This window comes from Hermetia illucens, chromosome 7 (assembly GCF_905115235.1).
Source record: "Hermetia illucens chromosome 7, iHerIll2.2.curated.20191125, whole genome shotgun sequence".
NCBI lineage: Eukaryota > Metazoa > Arthropoda > Insecta > Diptera > Stratiomyidae > Hermetia > Hermetia illucens.
Window position 1 is genome coordinate 9,801,559 of NC_051855.1, and position 13,012 is coordinate 9,814,570.

Below are 13,012 nucleotides of genomic sequence, written 5' to 3' on the forward strand. Positions count from 1 at the left end.
GCTTATCGTCTGTCTGTCTGTCTGCCTCTCTATCTGGCTGTCTGTCCGTCACAGGCATTTTTTTTTGGAGACGGTTATAGCGATTGACACCAAATTTGGTAGAAAGGTGGGAACTGTGAACGCTCACATATACAGTGAGTTACATCCTTTTACGTTGAATTTAAGGGGGGTCCCTATGCATACAAAAGGGGGGTGTAATTTTTTTTCATCAAATATAGTCATGTGGAGCATCAAATTAAAGGTGTCGATTAGTACTTTTCAAAGCCGATCTTAGTTTTGACATTTGTTGGAAAAGTGGGAAGTTCGGGGGTTTGAAAGTGATCACTTCTTTAAGGGGGCCATTCTCAGAAACTACCAAACCAAAAAATCTGAAAAAAATCAGAAGGCTGCCACTATATGGTGCCTAGGCTCCGAAATACCTTTCATACTGACAACTGTTCAAATAAAGTTAATAATAGTAAATTACTATAATTTTTTGTAATTGGCTGGAAACCCCCCCCCCCTTAAATTCATCCTAGCAGCATGAAATGCAATGATATAGGCTATAATGCAGAGCATGATCATACCAAGTTTGGTGGGAATCGCACTATTATTAACAAAGTTATAATACGTCAAAGTTGTTACTTCTTTGAAAATTGAAGACTATCAATGTCAATATCACCCGAAAGTGGATACTCTCACATAATATATGGATTTTCTTTTTCTACAGCCTTCAGTTCACAAGCGGGGTCGGCTCGTCGTGATCGGTTTCGTCATTTTATTATATCAAATGCCTGATCAGGATGTAATCGCGAGACCTTTGAATCCCCATCCAACGTATCAAGCCACCATTGTTTTGGCCGGCTTTTTGGTTGCTTACCATTGACTTTGATGTTCTGACCAATATTGGTTGTTGAATTCTCGTTAGCGTGAATTACGTGACCACACCATCGAAAACGCCTCTCTCGTAGTTTTTCCACGATCGGTACAAACCCATATCGATCGCGGATATTCTCATTTCAGACGTGATCAAAACGTGTCACATCACCAGTGCAATGCAACATCTTCGTCCCCATTACCGCACGACGTCGTTCATTGTCCTTTATAGTCGGCCAACATTCAGAACTGTAGAGAGCGGCAGACGGACGACATTGTAGTAAATTTTAGATTTGGGACGTTCGCTGATACGTCGATCACAAAGAACACCAGTTGGGGGATGCCACTTCATCCAGGTTGCGTGGGGTAATGCGTGAAACAATTTCATTACGCAGTTCCCCATTGGTTGGTAACATTGACTCGAGGTATATAAATCGTTGGGTTCTGGAAATGGCAGTAACCTGCCAAGAACTGAGCGATTTCGATATCTCGGGTCAATGCTATAAACCAATGGAGAACTATGTTATGCTCCTCGCATTGGGAAACACAAAACCTTTCCCAACTTGTTTCTCTGTTCAGTTCATAGTCCATTGGAAATGGTAATTAATATCGAATTCCAGCCTTCGACCCTTGGATTGAAGACTCCTTCAGCCTATGCATAGCTGATTGCCACTAGAGCTAAGCATGGATGAGGGGAGTAAGCAGGTCCCGAAATAAGGCCTTATACACTGAATAAAGTTTGTTGTGAAAAGGAGAAGATTGCAGAGACCTAAGGGTTCTGTCGAAGCCCACATTGGGCGCCTTTTTAAGGAATGTTGCAATAAGGCTTACCCCGTCACATTTTACCATTTCGCTGGTTATAAGGTAATAGCTCTACTCTCGTATAGGTGGAGAAAATGATCTCTTATTTTATCGTACCTAAGGGTTCTGTCGAAACCCACATTGGGCGCCTTTTTAAGGAATGTTGCAATAAAGCTTACACCGTCACATTTTACCATTTCCCCTAGTTACAAGGTATGGCTCTACTCTCGTAAAGGTGGAGAAAAGGATCTTTTATTTTATCGTACTTAAGGGTTCTGTCGAAGCCCACATTGGGCGCCTTTTTAAGAAATGTTGCAATAAGGCTTACACTGTCACATTTTACCATTTCCGCTGGTTATAAGGTATAGCTCTACTCTTGTAAAGGTGGAGAAAATGATCTTTTATTTTATCGTACCTAAGGGTTCTGTCGAAGCCCACATTGGGCGCCTTTTTAAGAAATGTTGCAATAAGGGGGTAAGGAACTATTTCGGGGTAAAAAAAGCTGTAGTCATTTTCTAACGCGGGGAGTCAACTCAACCCTAACCCCTTCACAACCTTCAGTCTCGCCGTCTGATCGGAAAACCTGAAAAATCCCATTTTCTTCATATGCACGATCACTAGAATGGCAACCCCACCTAATTGTGCTGTTACTGCTGATGAGTTTGATTTCTTAACTACATTATTAAGATCGCTGTTTCGAAGAAATGCACAAAACCAACAGCACGTTACATGGAGTGGCTGCTGCTGATGTTGCATGGCAGTCGACCGTCTGCATACGCGATCATGATGGTGATCTTTCTGTCTCACTTGTGACCAGAGCTAGTGCTCAGGGGATGTCCTATTGTTCTTATTGAATTGTTGATGCTGTACGCTGCCTAAGAAACCGTGGGTGTTTTCTTATGCGATCACGATCGCTTTGGATTTTCAATCTGTTCTGGATGTAGTAGTGGCGGTGGTGGCATTCTTGCTGGTTGATCGTGCCCAGGTTAATAGATACAGTGCAGAAGATAGAAAGTTACAGAGACTCGAGGTGAGTCCCAAGTATTTCCACTGTGCACGATCACTTTATGAATGGGCGGGGATTGAGCTGTTGAGGAAGACCGAAGCATTGTGATTGACTCGGATGAGATTCAAGCCAAGAGGATCCACTGCATGAGGTTGAACTGTGTTTGTGAGCGAAAAAACAGCACAGATTTTCCGATCGTGCTGAAGAGAATGGTCTCGATTTTCCAGAACTTTTCAAAAGGACCTGGACCACGTGACTACAAAAAAATTCGGGTCTATTCACTCAGGACATCCTAAAAAAGCAAACATTTCACCCTGGACCTAATAGGCAAGTACACCTCCCCAGAACGAGACAGACATACCTGCCTTCACATATGCACACGCCTATCAATAGGTCCAATGTTGAGTTTGGTGGACGCGTGTAGCACTAGCATATGTTAAACACTTGTGTATGCGACAGACGAAAAATATAGTGCGGGGTATTAGACTTAAAGGTTTTTAGTGCTGCCAGGCTCTTGTGAACGGGATGAACCTTCTTTTCAGTTAGTTTGCGCTCAAAATAAGTCATCGTCGTTGTTCGGACATCGTCTCAGACGGAAAACATCTCGATAAATACCGGACAAAAATATTCGATTTGTTGTTGCTGGTTTTTTTTTTTTTTTTGCCTGTTTTTGTTTTCTGTTTAACGCTGTTTTGTTTATTTATTTTGCTGGCTCATTCAAAATTTTCCCCCGAGATTTTGATCAATTGAGTCTCATCCCGAACAAGGAAGCGTATTTCTTCCCGATAAATACTCCGGAAATGCAATACGATCGTGTTGAATATAGATTGACTCATTGCCCTAACGAGCTTACATCTAACCCTGGAACAATCAGAATTATTAAGAAAAATTCCTAGCCCTTTGGATGATCCCGTATCTGAGCCAACGATAAACCGAAATCCACCTTGGAAACACAATCATGCCCTGTGCCATAATTGCAAGGATCAGTCTAAGAATTCAGTGTTTGTTACAAGTGCCTAGTTGATAGTTGGTTTCCCTCTCGCGATAGCTGAATGAAAAATCAGAAAATCATGAATGAAAATCATTGTGAAATGTGCTCTAAGTTTAATACGATAGTAAACCATTGTGTTATCTCGCGACAACTTACCAGAAAAGTTAAATAAGGACGTGATTCCTTATCTTCGATAAAAAAGTGTCAGAAAAGTGCTGAGTTTGCACGAAATCTGTTTTTTGTGTGGCAACAAAGAAACACGGTTGTAACACCGTTGGTTTCAAGTTATCAGTGTCTATCGCGTCTTTGGATAAAATCAAACAACTGAAAAGTGCAACGAGCAGTGGTGACAGGAAAGAGCTTTGTTTCTACATCCCAGTCAGCAGGATATTCAAGAGCAACTATGGATGCTTATACGCTACCAACATACTTTCCCATACCGTAAGTTGGATAGTTCTATGTCAGTCTTTCGTTAGTTTTAAGCTCCAAGTATTACCTAATTTGATGGGAAAAGTCCTTTTAATGAGAGTCGATATCCTTGCTATTCTTGCCTTAGGTGTAGAGTATCCTAAATTTCTAAGTCTGCCAGGACTATCTTGAATTTTCACACACATTGGTTGGATACTCTATTTGATGGTTTTGCCGACGGGGAGAAAATTGAAAAATTTGGACGACCTGGCTTCGCTTAATGATCCTTCAAAACAGGACTTTGATATCCAGTTGCGTCTATTGAGGATCATGAGTTTACGAGGAATTCAATGTAGGCTTCTTTGATATTTTGTATTGTTGAGCGTTTTTATTTATTTCTACTCTTCCAATGGACCTAGAGCTGCACTTAGGTTCCTAGATCCACGAGGGATATATTCCTTGTTTCTTTGGTGCCCTTCGAGTCGCACTTAGGACCAAAGATCCACAATGGTGTATTTATGGTTTCTTGCAGTCCAGACATTCTTCATTCCTCCCATCTAATTCGTGTATGAAAGAGGTAACCTACCCAAAGATGGGCAATGATTTTGACTTCCTGTAATATGCTTTTGAGGTCCAACCGTCCTTCATACCTATTAGGCAACTTAGACCAAAAAACGTATTATTTCTGGCTTAGAACCATAAGTCGACAGTTTACGAATGCGCTCTTTCGAGCTTTAAGGATCGGCCTTTATCTCTCTTATCCTTTTACCATATTCTCCATCCAACTGGAACACCAAACTTTGATTCCCAAATGAATGGATTTGACTCTTCTCTTGCCTTACCTTACCTCCCCAGGTAGTTCTATTGGACTATCAAAAATTCTGACAAATTCCCTCACCATTGCAACTGCAAATTTTTTTCTACTCACTTGTCTGTTCAATGACCCCGTCTTCCTGTCATTTTGGTTCACTAATCATCTTGTAGGTTTGTAGGTTTTGTAATTTTCCTCTTGTTTCCATACCGACAATCTTCTTTTTCCTCAGCCTTTGTCCCGTTCACAAGCGGGGTCGGCTCGTCGTGATCGGCTTCGCCATTTGGATCTATCGAATGCCTGATCTGGGTGCAATCTCGAGGCTTTCAGATCCCCATCCAGCGTATCAAGCCACCGTTGCTACGGTCTGCCTTTTGGTCGTTTACCATCGACTTCGATGTTCAGACCAATCTTGGCAAGTGAATTCTCGTTTGCACGAATTGCGTGACCATACCATCGAAGACGCCTCTCTCGCAACTTTTCCACGATCGGTTCAACCCCATAACGATCGCGGATGTCCTCATTTCGGATGTGATCTAAACGTGTGACACCACTAGTCCAACGTAGCATCTTCGTCTCCATTACCGCAAGACGCCGTTCATTGTCTTTTATGGTCGGTCAACACTCAGAACCATAGAAAGCGACTGGACGGACGACATTGCGGTAAATTTTAGATTTGAGACGTTCGTTGATACGTCGATCACAAAGGACACCAGTTGTGGAACGCCACTTCATCCAGGTTGCGTTAATGCGTGAAGCAATTTCATAACGCAGCTCTCCATTGGCTGATATCGTTGACCCGAGGTATTTAAATCGCTCAGTTCTGGGCAGATCACTGCCGCTGACAGTGATTGTCCCTGTTTCATGGGGACCGGTCGTCAAAAATTCAGTTTTGTTTAAATTCAATCTGAGACCGTGTTGCATGAGGCGATCATTCCATTTTTGAGATCATTTTTGTTATCAGATGCTAGGAAAATATCATCTGCATAAAGCAGTGTGTAGGGCGTTGGACGTTGGATATCCCGTGTGACGGTGTCCATAACAAGGACAAAGAGGAGTGGTGAGAGGGCACTTACTTGATGAACACCAACAGAGACACGGAGCGGTTTTGATACACTCGCCATACCTCAAACTTTACTTTTTTTCGGATCGTGGTAGACCAATTGTACCCAGCGCAAGTTCTTCTGGTACTAAGTGCTATCGTAGAGCATACCAAATCAGTTCGTGTGGTTTACGGTCAAACGCTTCCTCTAGATCCAGAAAGGCAATGTAAAGAGGGCGATGCTTCTCACGGTGTTTCTCCATAAGTAACCGCGCAGCGTGTATTGCGTCAGTCGTTCCGCAGTTCTTGACAAATCCGGCTTTATTCACGGTTATTTCAACGATTTCGCGAATACGGTTGTCAAGAATGCGTTCAAAAATCTTCATGGTATGGGAAAATAGCCGGATCGGACGGTAATTTGAACATTCTGCTGGGCTACCTTTCTTTTTCCATATTGGAACCGTGGTACTTTCTTGCCAGTCAGATGGTGTTCTTCCTTCCTGAATAACCCGGTTAAAGAATTCATTGAGCCACAGTGTTGGGTCCCAGCTCTTCGCTTTCCAGAGCTCAGATGCGATGTCGTCAGGTCCTGTTGCTTTCCCTGATTTCATTTGTTCTATTGCTTCCTCGACTTCAGTTGCGCTGACTGGTGGAACTGCTCCAAATGGCAATCAACGGCCGATGTTGAGGTGCGATGGTCTCATAGGGAACGGCTTTGCAATCAGTGACAGTGGTAAAATGTTGGCGTCTTATGAGAATATGGTCGATTTGCGTTTTATTGTTCCCACCATAAAATGTGGGAAGATGACACAAACGTTTCATGAACCATGCATTCATAAGTACAAGGTCATGGGTGTCCGCAAAATCGATTATACGCTCGCCACCTTCATTGCGCGCTCCGAACCCCTTTCCCCCATGGCACCTGTCCGTCTGCCTTTTCAGCCACATGACCATTAAGGTCGCCGGCAATGATTATATAATCGTCAGCAGGCACGTGACAAGTCTTTTCATCGAGAAGTTGCCAGAAGGTATCTTTCTCGGCATCAGGTCGACCTGTCTGTGGTGCATACGCGGTGAAGAAGTGAACAGTGCGATCAGCTGATATAATGGTGAGTTTCATCAGCCGATCATCAAATCGTTCGACTTCTTTAATGGCATCACGGAAACCCTCTGAGATGGCAATGCCAACACCATATTGAGTGTGTGGGTTACCAAAATAGAGAAGTTTGTAGCCATTTTTACCGCGTTCGCGTTCAATGTCGCAGCTTTTGACACCAGACCATCGGGTTTCTTGCAGAGCGCAGATGTCAATGCACCTTTTCCGAAGGGCTCTTGCGAGTTCCTCGGTCTTTCCGGTTAGGGTACCAACATTTAGCGTGCAGACACGTATTTGTTTTGTTCGTTGTGTGGGGACTAACTTGCTTACGTCCTGACGCTGTCCATGCGTCAAGAACCCTTGCCCATTTCTCGACAGGACCGGGGCCTGCCGCGTCGACTGAGGTGGACGCCCTAGCATTTCTCCGAGGCTTGTGACTCAATCCGATCATCATGTTTGTAACGACATTCTATGCATTTTCTTGGTCGACCTGTCGCGGGGCCTGTGACCAAGAGAGATCAGGTAGGAGTAGAGAGTAGAATAACTCCAACTATACTCTATTTATCTCTTTCCCTGATCTCAGCATTTTATTTTTGTTTGACTGAGGATAGTATAGATTACGTTGCCTCAAACTCTCCGTTGATAGCATGGCAGAGTTTGTTTCCATACCGACAATAAAATATTGAATAAAAATAATCCCCTACTGGCAGTCCCGTTAAGTGAAACTCTTCCTCTTTACGTAGAATCTTCCTTCGTGTTTGACTTAGAATCCTTATTTGACACAGGTATTATCGTTGTTTCGTAGATATCACCTGTGACCATAAGGATAATTCGGGATTGAAGTTCTTTCCTTCCTCCCTCTGTAATCATCAAAATCTGTATCCGTCTTCCTTCTAGGCTGGCTCTGGTTACTTTTCGTTTTTCACTCAGTTATACTTCCTCGTTCAGTTATTGGGGTCCATAGCCCTAGCCTTTATCGTTCAGTTACTAGGATGAATCCTCCATGTAGCACTCATTATATGTACATAGCATAGCACCACTGACCCTCCAGGACTTCTGGAAAATCCTCCAGTCCTACTCTATTATCCTACGCCAAGTAATTCTAGGAGAACCTACTCGTTGAGCTTGTAAGGATTTCTCTGCCTGTCAACTGTCACCTGCGTATTACCATTTCTGCCTTTTGTCCAAATTCAAATGGATTTGAAATTGCGTCGAGTCTCCGATGCTTCGTTCTCAGAGTGGAAACAAATGTTAACGAAGTTTTGAAGTTTTCAGGAAAACATTTCCAAATACCGTTTCCATACAGCAAAACAAAGAGAGTATTTGCGGGAAATGAGTCTGACTCGATGTCTCAACGTTGACACACCTCAATTTTCAGATTGAATACAACAGCAAAAACGAACCTAGCGAAGCAAATATAAATCATCGAGGTCTGTGCCCCACCACCTTCATTGTCCTGGCCATTTAAACAGGTAGAGAAACTGTCACGACTCGTCAGATTGGGTACCTTGGTTTTGTTGGTAATCATCTTCAGTCTGACCCTCCTTGGCCCCTTTTCGGAGTTGTTTGACTAAGGTCCATAACCATATAAGAAAGCAAGCAGATGTAATCAGCATAGTCGACGTGTTTAGAAAAGGTGTGACAGGCTATTTAAGCCCTCCCACGTCCTGCGAAGAAGGCCTCGTGGAGGACGTCACCGATTATGACATATCGGCATAAGGATACAGTCTTCGCAGACTCCGGTTTTGACCTTAAATTACCCTGTTATATGTCATATGTCATTCTGATAATAGCTATTAGTTTCTCTGGAATACCCTTTCTGCGTCGAGCAGTTCAAAACTTCTATCTCTTGACGCTTTGAAAATCGTTCGTGAAACAGATGAAAAGCAAGTGGAAAGGAGATCTAAACTACTCACACTATTCCATGGTGGTTCGAAGGGTGTTTATGGTGGCCAGTACGAGAAAATCCAGAGTGGAAGTCAGCCCGTTTTCGAGGTCTTCATTGATGCGTTCCACTTGACATTGATCCTGCGAATGCCACGTTTGATTGGATACGATCCATCCAGTGAACGAGCTCTTCTGGCACTAAATGTTTTCGCAGTGCATACCAGATGGGTTTGTATACTGTGTGATCGAACATCCCGCTCCTGCCCAGCACCTGGTTTAAGCTCCTTCTCTCCATCGCAAATCGTGGGCAGTGAAACATCACATGCTCTGGATCCTCCGGTATGTCATCGCATCTGGGACAGTTCGGAGAATCATCCAACTCAAAGCGGTGCAGATACTGCCTGTAGCAACCACCGTGTCCTGTGAGGAACTGGGTAATGTGGTAGTTGGTCTCCCCATGTTTTCGCTCAAGCCACACCCTAATGTTGGGAATGAGCCTGTGCGTCCACCGACTTTTCGTAGACTCGTCCCATCTGCGTTGCCAGAGATCATGCGACTCTCACCTTGCCGCATTTCTACGCTGTGCATGCCCCTCCATGTGTCTTACATTGTACAGGACACTCATTTCTTTGGCCAGAATGTCAACCGGGATCATGCCTACCACCACCAATACTGCACCATCTGATGTGGTTCTAAAAGCCATCCGCCGGTAAACCGAATTCACCTGCTTCCGTTTCTGAGAGTTTGCAAGCGCTTCTGCCCACACAGGCGACGAGTAGAACAGGATGGAGCGCACCACTCCGGCAAGCACCAACCTCCGGCAATGTTTAGGTCCACCAATATTTGGCAACATTTTTGCAGGTGCCGTGGTGGCACTGGCTGCCTTTTGGCATGCATAGTCTAGGTGTTCCCTAAAACTCAATTTGGTGTCAATTATTACCCCCAGGTATTTGATAGCCGGCTTTGATACGACCGTATGTCCACGGACCTCCACTTTCACAGTGTTATTTTTCCTGCGTTTCGCTATTAAGACCGCTTCCGTTTTTGCGTCCGCCAAGGTCAGCCCGGCCTTTTCTAGCCAGGACTTTACCGCTCTCACTGTTTCCGTTGCGTAAACCTCCACATCTTCTGGGTGTTTTGCTACAACAACCACAGCTAGGTCATCAGCAAAGCCGACAATCGTAGTTCCCTCTGGGACGGGAAGAGCAAGCACCCCATTATACATGATATCCCACAACAGGGGACCAAGTACCAATCCCTGTGGTACCCCGGCTGTGACAATGTACTCCTTGGGGCCCTCATCCGTCCCGTACCAGAGAGTCCTCTCTGAGAGGTAGTTTTCCACCAAATTCGCCAAGTATCCGGGGACACCTATGTCAGCCAACGCCCGTTTAATTCTATTCCAGTTGGCTGAGTTGAATGCGTTTTTGACATCCTTCGTCACTACGGCACAGCAGCCGCCAGAAATCAGTGCACCTTTTGCCAGGTTTTCCACCATGCCAATTGCGTCCACCGTAGAGTGGGGTGGAGTAAGATAAAATATCCATTTTATTTATTTTATCAATTAAAAAAAAAGATATTATTTATTTTTTCATTTTTATATATTTTTTAAAAACAAATTAAAAAAAAATGAGAGTTTGGAAAAATATAAAAAATAGTCCAAACTCTTTAAAATATTTTTCTGTTTACTTCTTTGTGCGTAAATTTGTTTCAGATTTTTATTCAAATAAACAAAAGATACTTCGTCAGCTTTCACATATAAGCCACCAGTTTTCCATGTCTGCGATTTGTCAGCTTGACATCTAGGCTCTTTGGACATTTTTTCAGTAGCTCAACACAAAAAGGAATAATTCTTCTACTCGTTTCGATTTTGTCCCTCAGTTTAGTTCAGATAAGTTCATCTTACTATCGAGTGGTACGAAACCAGGTCCACTACTTCTCTTGGTCATAACCAATTAGGTGAAGTCTAGATCTTGCTATTGACTTGGATGCTCAGGTCGAACTCAACTAGGAAGTTGTTACCAGCGTTGATTACGCTACCATACCATCGAAGGCGCCTTCCTCGCACCATCTCTACGAAGGATGCAACCCCATATCTACCGTGAATGTCCCTATTTCGGAAGTGATCATAGCACCACTGATCCAATGAAAGATTTTCGGCTTCATAAGGTGAGGCAGCGTCTTTGGTGACTGTCCAGGAGTCACAGAAGGTGACAGAGTTAACGACTGTGTAATTGACAGGTCTTCCGTTTAGTTCCACACCTAACAATGCACGGTTATGTAACGTAAATGTGTTTCTATTCGCGCTCATTGACCTTGATTCCTCCTGTATGCTGCCCTTCCACTGCAAACTGTGTGTACCAACATGTCAACAGCTTGGCCTTTCATGAAAGCTGTCTTCCGCCCCTTCCCGCGGGACCACCGTGAAGTATTACTTCGCGGGGGAGGCTCTGGTTCGCTATACCAGCTCGTCCATGTCACGTCTCCGTCGCGCCGCCTTCCGAGCTCGATCCAACTCCAGGAGTTTTGTCTGTACCAAGGCTACTGCCTCATTTACCGCCATCCAGTTTTCCTCCGACTTCAACATCTCTTCCACCAGGTTGGAGCGCTCGATGTCCGCCCTCTAAGATGCTGTTCAACCTCCTTTTCTGCTGCAGACATCTGGGACAATGGAACATAACGTGCTCCGGGTCCTCGAGTGTAGCACCGCATTCAGGACAGTTGGGAGACTCGTATAGCCACCGTGTCCCGTAAGGAACTGTGTCAGGTGGTAATTCAATTCTCCGTGCTTTCGGTTGACCCATTTCTCGATACACGGGATCAATGTAAGGGGTCCACCTACCCTTGTCGGAGTTATCCCATCGTTGTTGCCACTTGCCACACAACTCTCTCCTGATGGCTTTTCGGAAATCCGCATTCACCTCGGCTGGATTTGCCTTCCGTTTTTCGTAGAGCCAGTGTGCCTCGCTCGCTAAAAGATCTATAGGGATTATTCCTGCGATAACACACACTGCCTCCGTCGACACCGTCCTAAATGCGCTGCACACCCTTAGCGCAATTGGCCGATATGGCGAACATATCTTCCTCCGGTTGACACCGTGGTTCAACGCTCCCGCCCAGACAGGGGCCGCGTATAGCAGGATCGACTTCACCACTCCCGCGATGAGCAGCCTGCGACTATACTTCGGCCCTCCCACGTTAGGCATCATTCTTGCAAGGGATGAGCTGGCATTTGCTGCCTTCTCTCGTGCATAATCCAAGTGTCCCTTGAAACTCAGCTTGGCATCGATCATCACTCCCAGGTATTTGACAACCGATTTTGAGACGAGTAGTCACCTACTGTAATAATGTTATATATACATATATAGTTGCTATTCACCCCTCGGTGGGGTATAGCGCATCAACCACTCTTGTGCGCCATCATACCTGTACCGTATATTCCTCTATTATTCTCCGTGCTCATGAGACGCCCATCTTAGGAGAGCGGGTGCCCTTGTATGGCGAGGCCAAGAATGGAACTGTCGCCCTTCGTAATGTGTGGCATATCCACTGCTACTTCCGCTGTTGATCGCTACCTAACAATGGAAGCGACGAAAAGCTGCTCTCAAGGAGGTGCGCAATCGCCACTTCTGTGGAATATGTTATTCCACTCACTACTATGCGAACTGAAAGTTCTGCCAATACACGCTAAGGCTTATGCAGATGACGTGACCGTGCTAGTTGTTGGTCGAGATCTCGGAAGGGCGTGGAGAAATGCACAACGCACTGTTGATTTGCTTGACAGTTGATGCCTCAGGCACCTCAGGCAATTGTTTATTCAGAGTACTGGAATGAGAGCAGCTCATGGACTAATGCAATCAAATCTATGGGGAAACGATGAACGTGGGGGGCACAGAGCATTGGAAGAGTTATTGGGAGAACTGAATCCAGTTTCGCCAATGCCTTCTGATTATTGGACCCTATACTTCTATTTTTTAGAAGATATCTTGAAACGAAGAGAAAACTGGGACGAACTAGAAGATTGCGTGTCAGAATACACTGAAGGCTCAAAAACAGAACAGGACTCCGGAGTAGGAGTCTACCTTCCGAATAAAACCGAGAATTGGGCTTTTGCC

The 13,012-nt window shown here is 44.6% G+C and overlaps 1 protein-coding gene across 2 annotated transcripts in view; it reads left to right on the forward strand.

The window, feature by feature from the left end:
- Positions 1–2,720: 2,720 nt before the first annotated feature.
- Positions 2,721–13,012, forward strand: part of LOC119660898 (transcriptional activator cubitus interruptus) — a 151,304-nt gene continuing 141,012 nt past the window's right edge. For both annotated transcript variants that reach the window (XM_038069834.1, XM_038069835.1), the window contains exon 1: positions 2,721–4,094. In XM_038069834.1, coding sequence (XP_037925762.1) covers positions 4,057–4,094 — 38 coding nt within the window. In that variant the 5' untranslated portion in view covers positions 2,721–4,056. The remainder of the gene's footprint in view (positions 4,095–13,012) is intronic.